At 38.0% G+C, this 18,661-nt stretch overlaps 1 protein-coding gene across 4 annotated transcripts in view; it reads left to right on the top strand.

The window, feature by feature from the left end:
- Window positions 1-18,661, top strand: part of CHN1 (chimerin 1) — a 156,340-nt gene that overhangs the window by 87,081 nt on the left and 50,598 nt on the right. Inside the window, exon 1 of one of the 4 annotated variants that reach the window (XM_053918794.1) lies at window positions 1,111-1,134. The exons of the other annotated variants lie outside the window; for them this stretch is intronic. Coding sequence (XP_053774769.1) covers window positions 1,126-1,134 — 9 coding nt within the window. The 5' untranslated portion in view covers window positions 1,111-1,125. Of the gene's footprint in view, window positions 1-1,110; window positions 1,135-18,661 lie in introns of those variants that run through there. 4 annotated transcript variants of the gene reach the window in all.

Below are 18,661 nucleotides of genomic sequence, written 5' to 3'. Positions count from 1 at the left end.
GTGCTTTGCTATGCTTATGTGTAAAATTGTAATAATAATCACGCTGTAAGGATCAATGGAATGAGATAGTATGTATAAAATAATGAAACAATGCTAGGCACATAGTAAGCACTCAGTGTGAGTTTGGTGATGATGTTGTAACAGCCATACCACCTCCAGACAGCATCCTAAAGTACTTCCAGTTACCTTAGCGTATTTAGGTACAGAATGGAAATTTGAAATGTTCATTTTTCAGTCCAAATTTTAGTTTCTGGCAGGTCTTACAAGAGTCGCATTTTGTGGCTACAGAGAAACCAACATCTTAAATTATAGACTATAGAAAATTTGTTGAAAATGGTTTTTCATATACTCATATTTGTTAGTAACCACAGATCTTTTTTTGGAAGTAACCAGAATTAAGAATCCTAAGTGCATGCTGTGTTTAATATTCTTTTCACTCTCTAGTTCCCATTTTTTCACTTCGGTGTTTTCCATCCATGACATTTTTTAATAATGCGTTTATTTAAATATCTAATACTGATAATACATTTTATGCAAATGTGCTTGAATATTCTAAGTCAGCATTTGTGAAATACTTAAAAATGTGTACATGTGAGTCTTTCAAAGTTGGTCAGCCTAATGATAACCTTTGCGAATGTGTTCTCTGCACACTTTTCATTATCAAGATACTTAAGCCAAAGACACTTAGGTATATAACATTGGGCTAGTCGTTTAACTTCCTGAGACCTTGTTGATTCCTCCTACAAAGTGAAAATAATATTCACAAGAGCCAAGAGTCTGAGGCAGACAATGCCTCAAGGACCCTTTTAACTCTAGTGTTCATGGTTCCCTAGTATTCTGGCGACATTACACGCCAAACTACCTGGACTCTCTTGTGCCGATGGCCAGTGATAGCTACACAGAGTGAAACAGTTGGCACTGGGAAATCTCTCTCTCCAGCAGTGCGTAATTAAAAATCATTTAAAAAATTACTCTTTGCTTTAAACTGCATGCATCTTAAATCTAGTTGGCTTAAAATCTACTACTTACTCAAAAATAGATTTATTTTATTTACAGGTGTCATCCAACAGGACAGGGATGATGGCCTGTTCAACAGCTTGAAACATTGATTCCCTGTCACAGTGGATGACATTTGTAAGTAAAGACAATCATGTTTAACTGATTTAAAATACCTACTGACACAAGTATAGTTTAACAAATATTTCATGGGCCCTGAATAGCCAAAGCCCCTCTTGTCTGTGACGCCTTTTCAGAGGCAAAAGTGTTGGCTCTGCAGGAGTTGGTGTGCTGTGACGGAAAGGTCACTGCTGTTGGAATCAAGAGCTGGGTTGTAGGTCTAGGGATCGATTCTCTGTGTCACTTTGGAAACATTGCTTCCCTTTTGTGAGACTGCATTTTCCCACCTTTAACAGGCGGACTTTGGACTAGATGATCTCCAAGGGGTGGTTCTTTTAGTGTGTGATCCCCCAGGACTGGAAGTGGTGTTGGAGGGGCACAATCAGAAGGAGCACTGAAGTGCAGTCTTGAAAGGAGAGGTCTGTTTTCAGCTTATCCACCGGCTAACTGTGACCTTGAGATGCTCTCCTAGCCTGTGTGCGCTTTAGTTTCTTCTTGTGTAAGACAGAGGGTTTTCTACAAAATAAGTGATTTTATAGGATTTTAATAAATACTCACTGAAGAGGGTTCTGTGCTCAAATAGGTTCAATAAAATTGTCTTTAAAAGAAAAACTATTTATTTTCTGTAGGATGCTTTGTTAATAATCTAATGTATGTTATGACCCTCCATGAGTGCTCCCAAACTTATCTGAATCACCCCACCACTATTCATAACATTTTAGAGAAATAATGTTTCATGAAAGGCATTTGGGGAAATTTTGAACCAGATGACCTCTGGTTCAAAACAAGGAAAGATCTTGTTCTAAAATTAAGGATGAGGAATTTTTTTTTTTTTTTTTTAGTCCTTAGGTATAAGCTGAGCATCTGACCTTTTGTGGACAGTTGGCAAGATGGTTTTAGGGCCATAAAGGGTTTTGGGGCTTTTTTTTGTTTTTTTTTTTCTGTTTTTGTTTTTTTTTCTTGCCACAGGAAGTGTATCCTGAAAATTTGTAGTTGTCCCTAGGAAATCTGGTGGTCTATTGTGAGGGGAAAATTTTTTTCCAAGTGATAGCTATGTCATTTTTCTCATTAACAAGTCAGGTTGCTTCCTCAGCTTGAGGTACCAGTTAGAAACATTAAAAAAAATTTTTTTAAATGTTGAAAGACATTTAATCATAAAGTTGTAGCATGTTAAAAAGCCTGACTTCTTTCTCTTCTAAGATAGTTTAACTGTAGCAGCTGAGTTTGGCAAGAGCCCAACTTATATTAGTTACTGTTTTTTTTATTGCAAGAATTTTTATGGATGATTGATGATATTAGTTAATTTTTAAAAATTTATCCTGGAACTGTATTTAAATAGTTTCTTCTTCCAAGTAATAAATATAATATGTGTGCTTCAGCAGATACTGGACCAATGGCCGAATGTAATAATTTTTTGATAATTTTACACTTAAAAATAATGTAAATTTAAATCCCCTAAAACCATGCTTTACAGATGTCTTGTATAACTGTTAATAATATAAACTGTCAAAAAATATATATAATTTGCATTTCAGAAATTACTGTCTGAGTCAGATCTCTGAATCTAGCCAGAACCTCTTCACTTCAAGATTTAGTTGTCTCAGCTCCAGGCCTGTCTTCCCATAAGGATGACCTGTGACAGCTAGCAGGGGTGTGGCAAACCAGTTTGTTGGTTTAATGGAACTTCACCAAGCTAAATAACCTGTGTGTATGCGTGTATATATTTTTTCTTTCGCTGGCAGTTTGAAATGAATGCAATACTTGTCATATTCATTTATTCTTAAGGAATTTCTTTTACATTTAAATTCCATTTTTTAAAGATATCTTTAGGGATCTCCGGGTTGCATATGTGTTGAAAAGCTTGGTGAGATTTGAGGTTGAAATGTAATTGGGGCCCTGCCCAAAACTGCCATGGCCACTGAATCTCTGTCGGTGCCTCCACCAGTGACACGAGCCGGTCCCCTGCAGTGGCGGAAGGAGCCCGGCAGTGTGGTCTGCGGGTGTCTCAGCCTCCCACAGAGCAGATCTTCTGAATGTTTTTACTTTGCTTCAAAAGATAGCACATTACCTGCCTCTGTATAATCTCATGCAGAAGTGAACAAGAAGTACATACCTAAACTTAGTCATTATAAAAAAACAATAACAGGGGAGTGGGTGGCAGAAAGCCATCTGCAGAAAACTGTGTTTGATTTCTTGATTTTGTGCTTTCTGTCTCAGCCTTTGGGGCTTATGTTTTTTCTCCTTCGTTGTTCCTTCCCAAACTCTGCTCTTCTGTTCTTCTCTTTCCTAGACCAGCCTTATCAACATGCTCCTCTCTCCCCTAGTCAAATTTACACGCTCAAGTTTCCACTGTGGCTTGTTCAAGGTTAGGATTAGTTGGTCAGAGGGAACAGGCTCTTAGAGAACTGCCAAATATGCCCAGGGTCACTTATTTGCTTTAAAAAGCCAATTTAATAATTTATGAGGAAGACTATACCTTCCATACAGAACATCTAAGAGTGGGTTTGTCCTCCTCAATAAATACCCTTCTTAAGAAATCAAGTGGGGTTAAAAAAAATCCTCCTTGGTCAGTTATAAGTATTATTGGAGGGTGTGCTCTTGAGTAAGCCTTTAAACTCATAGGGGCCCAGACTTGCCCCCATCTTTAAGACGAGGACTCTGGATGCCAGTGGCCCTGGTGGTTAAGAGCATTCCTGAGGCTCTGTGATGTGGTCTCCTTGGAAATGTACTGCTGCGGGACACTGCACTGCACTCCAGGGTCAGAGCGACCGACATTTAAGGGCACTGCTGTACTGAGGACCGTTCCCCCAGCCTTTGCTAGAGACAGCGTGTTCAGGTTTTTCTTCGAGATCCATCTTTTCAATGCTTGAACTGCCGTGTGAGTTCACAAGATAACTTCAAAAGGCTAATAATTGCTTCATTAATGAAGTAGCTTCTTTTAAAATAATACTATGAAACCTCTAATTGTGTCCAGTAAGGAAGCATGTGTCTTTGCCAGATCATGTGCTGATGACTTTTAAGGCTCAAATATGTTATTTTGCTGTGGTATTTGCATTTTAGTATTGGCCAATATTTTAACTCTACCTCCCTGAAAATAAGACAAGTAAAGCTGCTTTCTCCACCTGTCAGGGAACTTTCAGGGAACCTGCACTGTATGGTGAGCCCTTTAGGGTCTCTCAGATTTCCCCGAACTTCTGCATCTGCCTGTTCTCGTAACTGCAGCTGGGTTAACCCCCTCCTTCCTTTGCCTTGTATCACCACACTTTATTTTCTGCACAGTCTTTCTTGAGTTATCTGTGTAAACACATTCTTCTTGTTACTCAAAACTTACATTGGAACTTAAACAACTTAAGAGCACAGCAGAAATATTGTCCAGATTTTTTCTTTAGTCTCTATGAACTAAGTCATCTCCTGTCAAAATTAACTGTACTTAATTCAGTACTTACTGTGTCCTGTTTTTGAGGAAACAGGCTAGGCTCTGGAAGGGATAAAAGATAATCAAGTTATAAGCTGTGCCTCAAAGATCTTACGTTTTAAAGTTTTCATTATTTCTACTTTATTTCATTAGTACTTAGACATCTCGGAGAGCAAAAGGCAAGCTACCTGTATCATCTGTGTAGTATTATAGGAGTTCAATAAATACTGAGTCGGACTTCCTGTGATTTGAGTTTGCTGCAGTAAGAGCCCAGCAGGTCACAGGAAACACTTGTGTAGGTAAGAACACTAATTTTTCAGAATCACAGTTCAGAAATTAGCGTGACATTCTGGCACTCTACCCCATTGTCCAGGCTTTACTCCCTCAGTGCTGTATCACTTCTGAGTCAGACAGTTGTTGGCTAAATGAATGAACAAATAAGTGAGTATATTTTATGAATTCAGCCAAATCCAAGGCCCTAATATAAATCAACCCTGGGACTGAGGAAGAAAATACAGCAATTCACTTTGATGTGATAACTCTATACTTTTCCCTTGAAGAACTCGGGCTGCTTAGCGTGTTCCTGTGAGGCAGAGGGGGCCATTCCTCACCCTCTAGATAAAGCCTCTGAGGCACAGACAGTCTGCCTGTGGGACATGAAATAGCCTGTGGCGGGGGTGGCTAGGTGGACCACTTTAGACACGCGTGCAAAGAAACCGAGGTGTTGGAGTGAAATCTCCCCAAACCCCGGGCTGTCAGTTGTGTGCTGGGACAGTCAGGACCCCACCAGACTCTTGTGCTTGAATGATTCAGGAAAACTCTGATGGAGCCCAGGAAGTGATTTGGGTGAATTTTATCACCCACAGAAAGGATGAGTAAGTGAAAGACGTTAGGGAAAACCAGATGGAAATAGGAAGATGGAAGACAAATATTAGTGTCTCAGCTCCAAAGAACCGGGCCAGTGGGAGACCAAATAGTAACATTCTAGGCTAGCTGCAGTTTTTGGAAGATTTCTCTTTGTGGGCCAATTAAACAAATAAAATAACTCTCAAATGAATGGTTATAAGGTTGGAAAAGGAAGCTATTAGAAATTTCTTCACAATTTCTATTTCGGAATTTTAGCTTTTTGGTGAGGAAATAATTATTGGCGGCAAGATTCCGATCCATTTAACACTGTGAAATAGACATCGGCTCTGGCTTTGGGAGCGTGACAGCGTCCAGGGCCCAACGTAGTTCGAGACTGTCAACCAACCATCTGGCCTTTCCTCGTTGCTCATAGACTGCATTGGTGGGCAATTGAAGGAATCAGCTTCGGTAAATCGTCTCATTAGATCTCGCGCTTAATGATTTAGATCTGTACTTTTCATCTTTTGCTCCCTCATAGTCCCCCTTTCTGTTCGGAGTCAGTTTTCCTCCCCCCTGATCTTTAGACCTCTCAGAGACTGGTAAGTCACAGCCATGCCCTGAGCATTTTCTTCCTCAGGTTGTGAAACCTAGTTGTTCTTATATGTCCTCATAAGTTAGTCCTTAACAATTCTTGCGTCTTTTCAAGATACTACAGCTGGTCAAGGACTCGTACTTGAGCAATAATTAGATTCTTTCAATAAGAAATTACAGACATCAACAGCTGTCAGTTGGGCCCTTGTCCGAATGTGTCCTTTTAGTGTGCTGCTACGTCACCTTCACTGCGGTTTTCCAGTCACTTGAGTGAATTGACCCTGTTGTTTTCTGTTTTCTCACCATTCCGGGAAAATTCACTAAATGCCACAGGTTTGCTGATGACCTAATTTACATTATTATTCAGTTTTACATCTCACAGAACACTTTTCTTGAAAACGTCTGAGTTATTGCAGCTTCTTATTACTTCCTAGCAATGTTTGGTAATAGGTCACCTTTATTCCAAAGGCAGAAGCTTTCATATAAGCTGCAGATGGTTTAGCACCGTTGTAAGAGATTTACACCTCTCTTCCTTTTGCTCATTCAGTAGGAAGGCACCCCTGTTCTTGGTATAGTTTGCTTCATAACTTTAGAATTTGGGCTGCTGCCCAAGTTCACAGTAAAGAAAACACTGTAGTCCTTTATCCCTTGAGAAAGTTATCAGTGTAATAGGGAAACTACAAATTAGCCCATATCTGTTTTTAGGCTCATTTTCCAAGAATTTTTAATAACTATAAAGGTATAATTTACATATAGTAAAATGCACAGTTATATACACAGATCGATGAGCTTTGACAAATGTATACACCTGTGTAACTACCATTACAATAAAAAAATAGAACATCTCATTACTCCAGAACGTTCCTTAATGACCCTTTTGTAGAAAATCCTACCACCACAACTCATCCAAGGCCAACCTGATTAAGTTTCTACCAGGACAAGACCCTTTTTTTAAGTGTTGACCTGACAGGTGACACCCTATTTGACATTTTAGTTTCTCACATTTACAACACACCTTACTTTCATCCTTTCTCTTTTTATATATTATGAAAACATCTTATCTTGAAATACCCACTTTCCTTAGGTCATTGTAGATGCAAAATTCCTCAGGTCACATTCTTTTAGGAAAATACGAGTAACAAAGCAGTTGTTCATGTGTAGTAGTGATTGCAAGCGTTCTGACTTGTTGAAGATTTCTATCCTATCATGATGACCTGTTCACTATTTAATCTGCAATAATGTCTTCAGTGAATGTGGATGCACAATGAGAGAGGACTCTTAAGTACTGGGAGGAGGGGCTTCTCTGCTCTGCTGGGATCTTGGACTGGAGCCAGCACTCGGCAAGCTAGGAAGTGGCCAGCTCTCCTTTAGTCACTGGCTCCCTCCTTGCCATTCCTCCCTGGCCCTGAATAGGTCCCACAGCAGGTGTTAGTCATGGTCCCAGTAGATGGGGACTAGAGCATCCCTACTCTGAACTGTGCCTCATGGTACCAGCTATCCCATTTCTGCTGCCCCCTCACAGTCTATTCAAATGGGAAAAGGCATTCTTTGTGGCAGTGGTGTGATTCCAGAATTCCCTGTGGAACACTGCTGAAGATTTTTATTTTTTTAGCTTTATTGAGCTCATAAAGCATTTAGTTTTCTCTTGTGAAAGTGTGCAGATGCAGCCCACCTGAGTCCTGTCGATGGAGTTCTCCGTTCCCCAGTTCCAGAGGAGGAATGACATTCCCTGCGTAACAAGCTGCAATGGGTGGACCATGGGTTGTATAAAATTCCTGGAGAAATGGTTATAACTTTTGCCCTTTCTCCCTTACGAAACTTACCAGAGTGTGAGTGATTGAGGGCAATGTTAACGTAGGCAGAACCTTGACTTCCTCCTAATTTCTTAAAAATATATTAAATCATTGTCGTATTAATTTTAATAATTGACTTCAGTGCACCTTGACTCGAGTAGGCCCTCCCGTGACCTGAAACTGCTCTCCAAGCAGGCCGGCCTTAGGCGCACACTCCTCTTCGTATGCCCCACTTTCGGAGCTCTGCAGTGATTGGCCAAATTCTGGAGACCTGGTGTGTCTCAAGGCTGGGGGACTGGCAATGGCGGTGGAGAGAGGAGAGTACCAGACTGCGAAAGTGGTAGAGAGTTGTGGAAGTGCTTTGGCTACACTGACTAGATCCCCCCACTTACGCCAATGTCTGTAGGTAATATTTGCGAACACGTCCAGTATGTTATAGCCTAAAACTGTTCTTACGATTAAAAAATGAATCATGTCGGTATGTCTAATTAGTGAATTTAAGAGAGTTTTTTCCTAGTCTTAAAGAAATACATATTCTTTATATCATTTGAAAATATGAAGTAAAAGAAAGAAGAGGGGATTAGCCCTAGTCCCACCATCTAAAAACAACTTTATGTTAACTTTTTGATGGATTTCCTTCTAGTCTTCCTATGCATAGAGATTATTTTAAACTTTCATGTTTTTATTATATGAGTAATTCATGTTCATTGCTTACAAAAACAAAAAGCAATGAAAAACAGTAAGACTATAAAAATCACATAAATCCCACTATTGATGGATAACATAACCAATAATATTTTGTCATTTTCTTTCCGAGTGTGTGTGTGTCTGTGAGAGAGAGAGAGAGAGAGAGAGAATACTTCTATATAGGCTACTTTGTAATTTGCTTTACTATTAGCTTATAAAAAATCTGTCCATGTGAATAAATGTATTTCTGCTCTAATATTCCATTGTGTTTACAAACAATAGTTATTTAGCCAAATTATTTATTTGTCCCGTAAATATTTATCAAGTACCTGATTTGGGTGCTGTGTCCAGTACTGAACAAGACAACCATGGATCTTGTTAATGAAGCTAATTTTCTGTCCTGTACACTCAATACATTAAAAAAAAAAAACTCAAAATCATCATTGTTTTAAATGATGAAAAAATAAGTATATGGATAGATAGAGAAGCTTTTTCTGCCACAGTATCTTGTTCTTAAATGATTGGTAGTCAGTACTGTTTTTCCTGTGTGCCGTTTATGTCATTATTATAAATCTTCCTTAAGTAGCCTTTTTTGAAAAAAGGATCTTTTGCTTAGTTCAGATTAGGATTACTTGATTCATTTTAGTAGACTTTCTGAATTCAGAATTTTATTTATTCTTGCAAAATTGTTATTTCTCTTCAAGTAAAAGATTTGTTTCCAGAATAGTTAATGCTGTAAAAATCAGTATTTCTTTAGGAATAAGAATAACCAAAAATTTAAGTTTATAAGTTCATTAACTTCAGGGATAAATTAAAAGCATATACAATTGTTTTTCTTGGACAATTCTGTAGCTTTAAAATCTACAAAACTCTTACATGAGAGAAACATTCCTGAATCTGTTGAAAGAGTATACAAAGTTTTGCGTTAGCTTCATATGTAATCATAGCCAAGCTTGTGTGCCCTTTAGAGTGATTCAGTTCTAAATTAAGGAAGCACTTTTGAAGGGAAGGAATTTCCATAATTTCCATCTGCAGCATGCACAGCGGCACTTAGTGGAAACTATTATTTAAAACAGAACTATTCGGTATCATTTGGACATAACATTCTAATTACTACTTATTTCAGTGGGAATAGTGAATTCCCTTTGTCCCTTGTAGAAAAAGTCCTCTCCCAATGCCTTTGCCTAATTAATGACTGTGACAGATGCTTCTTTTTTTGAATTTTATTTTTCAATTACAGTTAGCATTCAACATTATTTTGTATTTCAGGTATACAGCATAGCGGTTAGACAATCAGATACTTTACAAAGTGGTCCCCCTGATATTTCCACTACCCGCCTGGTACCATATATAGTTATAATATTAGTGACAATATTTCCTGTATGTGACAGATGCTTTTATTTGGAAGCATTGTTCATAGTTACTGCAAAGGGGTTGATTTTGTTTTATTTCATACACATATATGTGTTTAAATTAATAGTGATATTAGATTATAAAACAAGTGCTTTTAATATTTAACTTACAGTTTCATATAAAAATCTTCTAAACTTTGAGCTGAATTGTTTTCTCTATGACCGAATACTTGAACAGCAGTGGAGCTGTACCATTTGATCTTGTGTTAGACTCAAGAAGAATTGCTGCGGTCCTGCACACTATGCTCTGTCACAGCTTTGGAGGGGCCCACAGCGCCTGGTCCACCTGCTCTCTGTGCTGTTCCTTTTCTCCCTTAGTTCCTTTTTTTTTCCCCTTGAGATGTGTATTCTACAAAGATCCACCATTATTACTGAAATACAAGCACTTCAATAGGAGATTTTATTACCACATTGCCTCCTGTTTATCCAACCATTCTCTCACACACCCAAAACAACCAGTTATTTTTATTAGGCATCTTCGTGGAACAGTTCTGGATCCTGGTGTTAGGACTTAAAGATGTCACTTGAAGCATGTCATCAACCTGTCTGAACTTCAGTTGTAAAATGAAGGACTCAGCTTTCATAGACGGCATTCAGGTGCCTTCTAGGTGCCACCATTCACTACGCATAAGCGCTCTTTGGTAACCCTCAGGAAGTTTTCAGATGTAAGGTTCTGTACTTCTGAGAGCTTACTATTCTAAGTGGAACAGGCTGAAAGCATGCAGATTAAGTGCAGGCCTAGCTCTGCTGCTGACTAGAATTGTGTCTCTGAGCCAGTCACATGGTTTTCTTTGGCCTCAGGAAATTGAAGGTCTCTTCTTAGCTTCCCAACATCACATCACTAGGGATTGTAAAACTAAGGATAATAACAGAAATAACTAACTTATTAAGCCTCCGAATGTCAGAAAATGTAGTAGGTACTTTACCAGATATCTGATTTTATCATTATAGCACACTTTTGAGTATGGGTATTATAATAACATGGGTGTCTTCGGGGGTGACAGGTATATGGAGAGTTACGAAGAGATTCTTGGGGTGTGTTGTAATAATGCATCCTTTATTTTTAAAAATGAAATCAGAGGAAAGCCAGACCCTAGCCCCAAGTGCCCCTTGGTGGCATTGTAAAACCGTCAGACTGTGTTAGTGCACAGGCTCAGCGGGCCACCGTCTGAGTGAGTGGCCTGCTCCAAAGGGAGAGGCTACAGTGGCCTGGAACGCGACCAGAGGAAGCTGAAGCGTGGTTCAGGTGCGGCCCGCCACTCTAGGACCGCCACTCTAGCCTTCGGTGTTAGAGTACACTCCAAAGTGCAACAGAAGAGACGATTCCAGCTTACAGAATTAGAAAACTTAAGACTATTGAATCTTTTAAATGTTAAACAAAACAGAATCTTTTTCCTGACGCTGTCGCTTAGTTCTCAAATGACTGCTGGTGTCAAGTGCCACCCTCCCTCCCTTACCCTTAAGTAGCACAGAAATGTGCGGGTTCTCATAGTGCTGTTCCTGTCACAGTGACGACAAAATTAGGAAGGATGTATAATTTCATGATAGTGTAAACTATATGGATGGGCAAAGCTCTTAATGATTCAACATGTGAATTTAAGTAGCGGTATACCTGGTAGAATGAGATCTGGACCAATATCTTCAAAGTTTTTATCATTGAACCACATTAAATAATTAACATAATTCATTTATGTATTAGCATAATATATTAGTAGCTAAGATTTATAATGTAATAAAGCATGTCACATTTATTATACTAAGTCAGCACATTTTTTTGCGCTTTCTTTTTTGTTTAATTTTTATTGTTATTCAATTACAGTTGTATGCCTTTTCTCCCCATCCCTCCACCCCACCCCAGCTGAACCCACCTCCCTCCCCCACCTCCACCCTCCCCCTTGATTTTGTCCATGTGTCCTTTATTGCACTTTCAACAGTTGACTTAAATTCAGGTTGACGTCTTCAGGTTTTCATCAGTTTAGTCTAAGTGCTTATTAGCATTTCATTGTCAAAGTTGAAGCTTACTTAGCTCTTTGAAACTGACAGAAGACCTCTGAATTGACAGTCACCTCCTAAATAAGGTATTTTTTGAAGGCAATTAAAGTATTTTTCAAATCAATACTCTGGAGGCTATATGTAAAACTTACTATAGCGAGTTTATTATAATTTAGAAGCAAAACAGAGAAATGAAGCAAACAAGCAACAACAACAATACCCTTACAGCTTTTTAATACACTTTAACAGTTTATCATTTTCCATGAGATCTCTCTGAAGCATGGAAACCAATTACATGAATAAAGATTTGTATTTATAGCAATAAAAGAAGAAGATATTACTAAAGATAGTGTTTTTGAGAAATAAAGAAATGAAGAAAATGAAAAAACTACTTCATATAAATAAATTGTGTGGAAATTCTAAAATATGCAGTCATGACTTTTGATTAAACAGCCAAATCAAATCGGTGATTTCACCAGTGACGCTTTATATACAGTAGAGACAACGGCAGACATGTCGATTCAGTAGAATCAGCATGAGGCCCCAACACGTATTAGTCTTTCTATATGCGTTGGCGGCGGGGGAGGGGCAGGGGCAGAGATACTGTTGGACAGTAAAAGTTGCAACTAATTGATTAGATTATTGAGTCTCAAACGTTTTAGCCTAAGGAGCCCCTAACACTTTAAAAATTGTTGGAGACCTCAAAGAGCTTTAATTTATGTGGGTTATATCTATTGATAAATACTATATTGAAAATTAAAAGATTTTTTTAAAATCTTAATATATTAATTCATTTAAATATACTAAACCCATTACATATTAATATAATAGCATTATTATTGAGATAATATTTTATGAAACATTTAGTAATAGAAGAGTGGCACTTTTTACTTTTCTGTAAATCTCTCTATATCTTACTACTATGAAAACAACTGAATTTTCATAAGTACCTCTGCATTTGATCTGTGGTGATATGTTAATCCGGTTAAAGTATGTGAAGAAAGTTTGACCTCATACAAATATACATTTGGAAAAGAGAGGAGTATTTTAATAGCCTTTTCAGATAATTGTAGATACTTCTCTTTGATAACACACCAAAACTGGATAAGTGGTAGTTTCCTAAAGGTTACTTGCAATGTGGAATTTGAAACCCCGTCTAGAAGCATTTCTCATTTGGTTATACTAAAATCCACTGGTCTGTTTTGAACTCTGAAAGAATCTTTCAGCTATGCATGATTCTGAACATGATGCCTTGGTAATTGGGAAAAACTATGGGCTCACTGAGTTATGTAGGCCTTCCAAACATTGACATATTTCTTTATAGGATATCAAAAAATTACAATTGTTAATATCACCATTTGATCTCATCAAAAAGTCCTTTAAGTAGTGGGAAGCTTTCAAGTTCAAGGTGGCGGATACAAAAATGTCCTGAATTCTTGTTTTCTCATGAAAGTTTGAACTTTTTCATTGACTATCAGTTGTTCTCCATGAGATGGCAGGTTCACTTTGTTCATTTTTGAAAAGATGTCAAGTCTGAATAACCAAAATTTATATTAGTCATTCTTCCAAGTGAAAAATGATATTCCATGGAAAAAACAGCTAGCCCATGTAGCAACTCAATATTTCTCCTCAAGAAAACCAACCCTAAAGGGTCCCAGATACCTTTACATCTTTTGGTACAAGACTTTCTGTCTTTTGGACAGTTTTTCAAATGCGGAGGTTTAAAACTATAAATTTAACGCAGTCTACAGCAGGAAAAAAAAAAACAGAGGAGACAGTTAGGGGGGAAAAACTGTTAAAATAAACGACCCACGATAGCTAATTTACTAGGCTATCATTTATTAAAATCAGTACCATTGGTATAAAATAATGCATTAAACTCCATGCGTTCTGTCTCAAAGACCAGGTTCTTTTAAAAAGGGAAACAACAAAGAAACATTATTCAACTGATGTCCTGGTTTGATATTTCCAACAGAAAAACATAATGAAAGCATCCACTTAAAAAAATCTACAGCTGATCAGCAGGAGGAGATATTTTAGGCAAGTTATTTTTTAACATCAAACTTCTTATTTTAATGTCTTCCTTATTAAGACATGCATTTGAAAATAGTCTCATCTTGCAGTTTTGTAACAAGTTATGGGTTGGAGTTCTTAGGAAGAAATAAACTTGAAACTAGGTTTACTAATGGTAGATAGTGCCCAAATTCCCTTTCTCCTAAGATTTTCTTGCAACTCATCATTGCAGATAGTTTTCATTCATAAATTTTCATAGCACTTTGTGCTATTCCTCCAATAAGAGTTGTTTTGGTCCTGCATATTAATTTGAACCACATTGATTCACAACGTTTAGCATTGAAAACTGCAGTTATGAAGCCCGGCACCCTTCCCTTTGTCTTTCAGGTGGCGCCTGTTCTCTTAACAGAACAAACGTTTTCAATTCAGTTTCATCCCTTGGTTAACCATGTTGCTATGATACCTGTGTTGTCACAGATTTTCTCTCTAACATGTTTTCAGTTCATTGTTGTGTGCATTTTGGCTATCCAATGAGGAAACAATACTTTAAATGCCCTTCCTCCTTGCACCTGTGATCAGCTTTTTTTTTTTTTTTTAACCAAGCTATAAGGTACTTTAAAGAATGGCCATTTTCTTTGCATTAAATCTCTCCTAATATTATTTTTAGGGCAGGAGGCTGGAATCATTCAGAAAGGCATTCATCTATGAGTGTGAAGAATTCAGTGAGGCTCACCAATGTACTATGGATTGGTGGGCTCATTCTTTCAAGAGTTAGCACCCACTTTATGTTAGGTGGTAAGACCAATATGCTAATGATGACAGCAGTATCAGCATCGCCACCATTACCTATCTGTGAGGGCCTTGGGAGCTCTCTGCATGGTAGCTATTGAAAATGTGTACTTTATATGCATTTCATACATCCTCTGTACGTTGTCTCCTCCCATCCTCCCAGCCACCTTTGCGGTAGGTACTATCGTTATTCCAATTTGCAGGTGAAGGCACTGAGACTTCTTCTGTGACCCCATAACTAGTAAGTGGAGCTGATACTCTTTCACAGATGGTCTTTACTCAAGTGCCAAGCTTTAACCACTTAACTAGCGATAACACTGAACTTCAGTTAAGAATTGTTTAACTGTTTTAACTCTTTGTGGAAGGGGTGATTAAGCAGATTGAGGAGGGTTTGTAAACAGCAGTTCTCTCTCTGCATTGTTTCTGATGAAAAAACTGTAGGAGTTGGTCAGCACACTACCCTGGGGTTTGGGCAATTTGAAGGCTTTTGAAGGCACTTAGATATTTGAAGGAGAGAGACCTGGGGCAGAGAGATGTGCGCAATCACCTGCTATAGCCCCAGAAGGGCCATGAGAGGAGGAAGCAGCTTGGAAGGAGGGCATGGACACAGATTTCATGAATGAATTCAACCTTTGTAAGAAAATGTGACTATTGGGGTTAAAACAGGATGGGAAAAAATCCATTACCTATCTAATGCTTACCCCAAATATAATTAGCTCATTGAATATGTATTTGTTTAATATCTGGTCCTTGTGAAAATAAGCATAGGGCCCTATTCTCTGCTATTTGCCACAATTTCACTAATGTCTAGAACATGGTAGATACTAAATAGAATAGTTATTGAATGAAAACTACTTAGGAGAGCCTTGTATTGTATATATAAATGGTCCCCAACTTGTTATGATTCAGCTTATCAGTTTTTTGGCCTTATGGTGGTGTGAGAATGATACTCATTCAGCCATTTGCGTTTTCACTTTCCGTATAGTGTTCAGTAAATTACATGAGATAGTCAACACTTTCTTATAAAGTAGGCTTTTTGTTATATTATCTTGCCTAACTGTAGGCTAGGGTAAGTGTTCCAAGCACAATTAGGGTAGGCTAGGCTAAGTAAGCTATGATGTTCGGTAGGGTATGTATGCTAAATGCATCTCAACTGACAATATCTTCAATTTAGGGTGCGTTTATCAGAACATAACCCTATTGTAAGTCAAGGAGCATCTGTATGTACTCTGACATTTCTGTATTTTCTTCTATTGAATTTGTGAGTATTTATGCTTTCATAGGCCACATGTCCAGAACCCAAAATCCTCATTTTGTTATACTATATTACTTTAAAGATAAAATGTATCCTAATTATGTAATTGCTGCTGCATTTGCCATTCTGGAATCTCTGTTATAAATATAAGAATTAGTTAATTGTTTACTCATGAGATTGGAATGGCTTTCACCTTGTAAATTATGTATGTCTGGTGAATTTTTATGTAAAGCTTAATTACCTATTTCTACAGACAGCTTAATTAGTTGCTCAAGAGACTTCTCTCAACTCATTGGTTTGGAGGGTAGTTTTGTTGATTTGTTTTTATTTAACGAACAGGAAAAGCTAGAGCAAAAAACAAAAACAAGACACGCAGCTCTGGAACTCTCCTTGAAGCCCTGGTGGACAGTTGGCAAAGGCTCTGCATGTATCTAAGTGTGAGCAGCATATCACTTTACTCACCCTCATCAGAGTAATGAAAAAGGCTTTTTAAAATGCCAGAAATTAATTACGAAGGCTGACTTACCTCTCTGGATGTTGTGAACCATCTGTCAGGCTTAGTTAGAACTGAGGTGGGGGCGGTTGTTCTCAGCTGTAAACGTGTTTGCCCTCGTGGTGGATCTGGGTCTAGAGGCCCTGGTTCTTACATAAGGCAAAAGCCAGTCTTGTCACATGTTGAGTGATCGTAAGCCACTGTCACAAGAAAGCACAGGAGTGGGTAGAGGAGAGGGTGTGAAGGCAGGAGGCCTGCGTTCCTGTTGTGGCTTCTTCACTTACCGATTTATCCACCTGTGAAGCACATGCCTTAATATTAACACTGCTGAATCTTCTTTCTGAAAAACAGAACTGGTGGCTACAAAGTGTCAGAGAGCTTTGTAGGATCTAAAATTCTGCATAAGTGCTACTGATTTGGGTTCAGTGTAAGAGCTGGTCTCGTGGTTTTGTTCTTTTTTGGTTTGGTTTTTTGTGTGTTTTAACCAAATAGGAGGAAGAATTCAGTAAGATTGTGGTGAAGTCGGACGAGAACAGGATGATTGAGGCAGTTACCTCACAGATTACATCTCACCGTGCAGTGTGGCGGCGGCATCAGGCCTACTCCTGAAAGGGCCTGAGGCCTCCCTCAGTCACCTGAGCCTGCTTTTTAGAACCTAGATTTTGCATTTCCTGCTGCTCAGCAGGGACCCATAAACCTAAACATAAATATCATACAGCTTCCTAGAGCATCAGCCTAACTCAGTAGTAATTGACTGAATACATTTTTGTATTAAACATTTTTACATGGGTACATTATGGGGAGCTTGGGGAGCCACCCCTGGGTCTCTGCACACCCTGCTCACTGTTGATTGCTCTTGGGGATGTTTTGGTGGAAAGGGTAGTAAAACACTAGCCTAAACTGGCCAGATAGCCTTAAATATCATTTGACTTTATCAGTCTAAGATCCTCAATATATTAAAATATCACTGAATTATCCTTTAATCTTGTCTTCCACCTCCTCACAGGAAGTTGTTTGCAGTCTGACTTTCTGTATCTTATTTTTTAATGTTCTGATTATTTGTGGGCCTGGTCCAGATACCTCAGATTGCTCTTAAGATGTCCAGTTCCATATGGGACACAGTATATACATGAATCTAACCATCTCTTATGTGAAGGAGAGCATTCAAGTTAGGGTTATTAATGCTTTCTCTTAATTTCATTAGCATCCTTTGAACTAACAGAAATTTCATGAAAGGAAATACTATGGACGTATTATGAAAAGTTTATTTTAGAAAATGCCCAGATGCAAGTTATTTTTATTTTTTAACATCATTGTTTTGATGTAAACTATGCTGTAGAGCAGTGTCCTTCCGAAGACAAGTTCATGTCTGGCAGTGAGCTGAACTGTTAACACATCTGCGAGTTATGCCTGTGCTTAGACTTCTTCTCGGGGCAGTGGTGTACACACATGTTAAATCTCTCACTTTCAGGCCTTGTATTGGGATTGTCAAGTAATGAAAATAGGTTTTCAGAAGTATGTTTGAACTTCACAAATATACTTCATGCTATTAGTCAACATTTACCTTAATCGAGGCTTAAAATGAATATTAAAAGAAATTAAATAGGAATATTCTAATCAAACTACAAATTTAGGAAGCAAGCTTATGTAACTTATGTTTAAGAAAATCAGTAACAGATTCTTTTAAAAATCCAAATCACATAGACTTCATCCCAGCCCAGTAAGTAGAAGTCACTAAAGAAAACTGAAAATATAGTACCCAGCTTTTATTCTGATACGGTGTCTTGCTTCTGTTAAATCGGTGATTGTAAAATGTTCACTGGACTTCAGTAACTTGAAATAATCTCACATGGCAGGTTAATATCTGAAAATACTCCTAATAATGTTAGTCTGAGTTATGCTTTTTATTAGGTTGGCCAGTAAGTCCCTTACGTTTTTTTCCATACAATGGCTCCAATAATGCTTAGTTGTCTTTAACTTTATTTGAAACAATTTTGTTAGATGTAGTGTGACAGCTATCATATCAGTATGCATTTAAAAAAACTTAATCAAAATTGGTGAATTCTTGTGCAGCCATTTTAATATTGAAGATGAAAGAATATACACAATATTTTTGGCATATTATGCTTTATTATTTCAAGAAAGGTAAAAACACAACTGAAATGATCTCTCTCTTTTCCTCCTCCTCCGTTGTTGTTGTTGAGAGAGAGATCTCTCTCTTTCCTCCTCCTCCGTTGTTGTTGTTGAGAGAGATCTCCA

This window comes from Desmodus rotundus, chromosome 2 (genome assembly GCF_022682495.2).
Source record: "Desmodus rotundus isolate HL8 chromosome 2, HLdesRot8A.1, whole genome shotgun sequence".
Classification (NCBI taxonomy): domain Eukaryota; kingdom Metazoa; phylum Chordata; class Mammalia; order Chiroptera; family Phyllostomidae; genus Desmodus; species Desmodus rotundus.
This window is presented reverse-complemented; position numbering and strand designations above follow the sequence as displayed.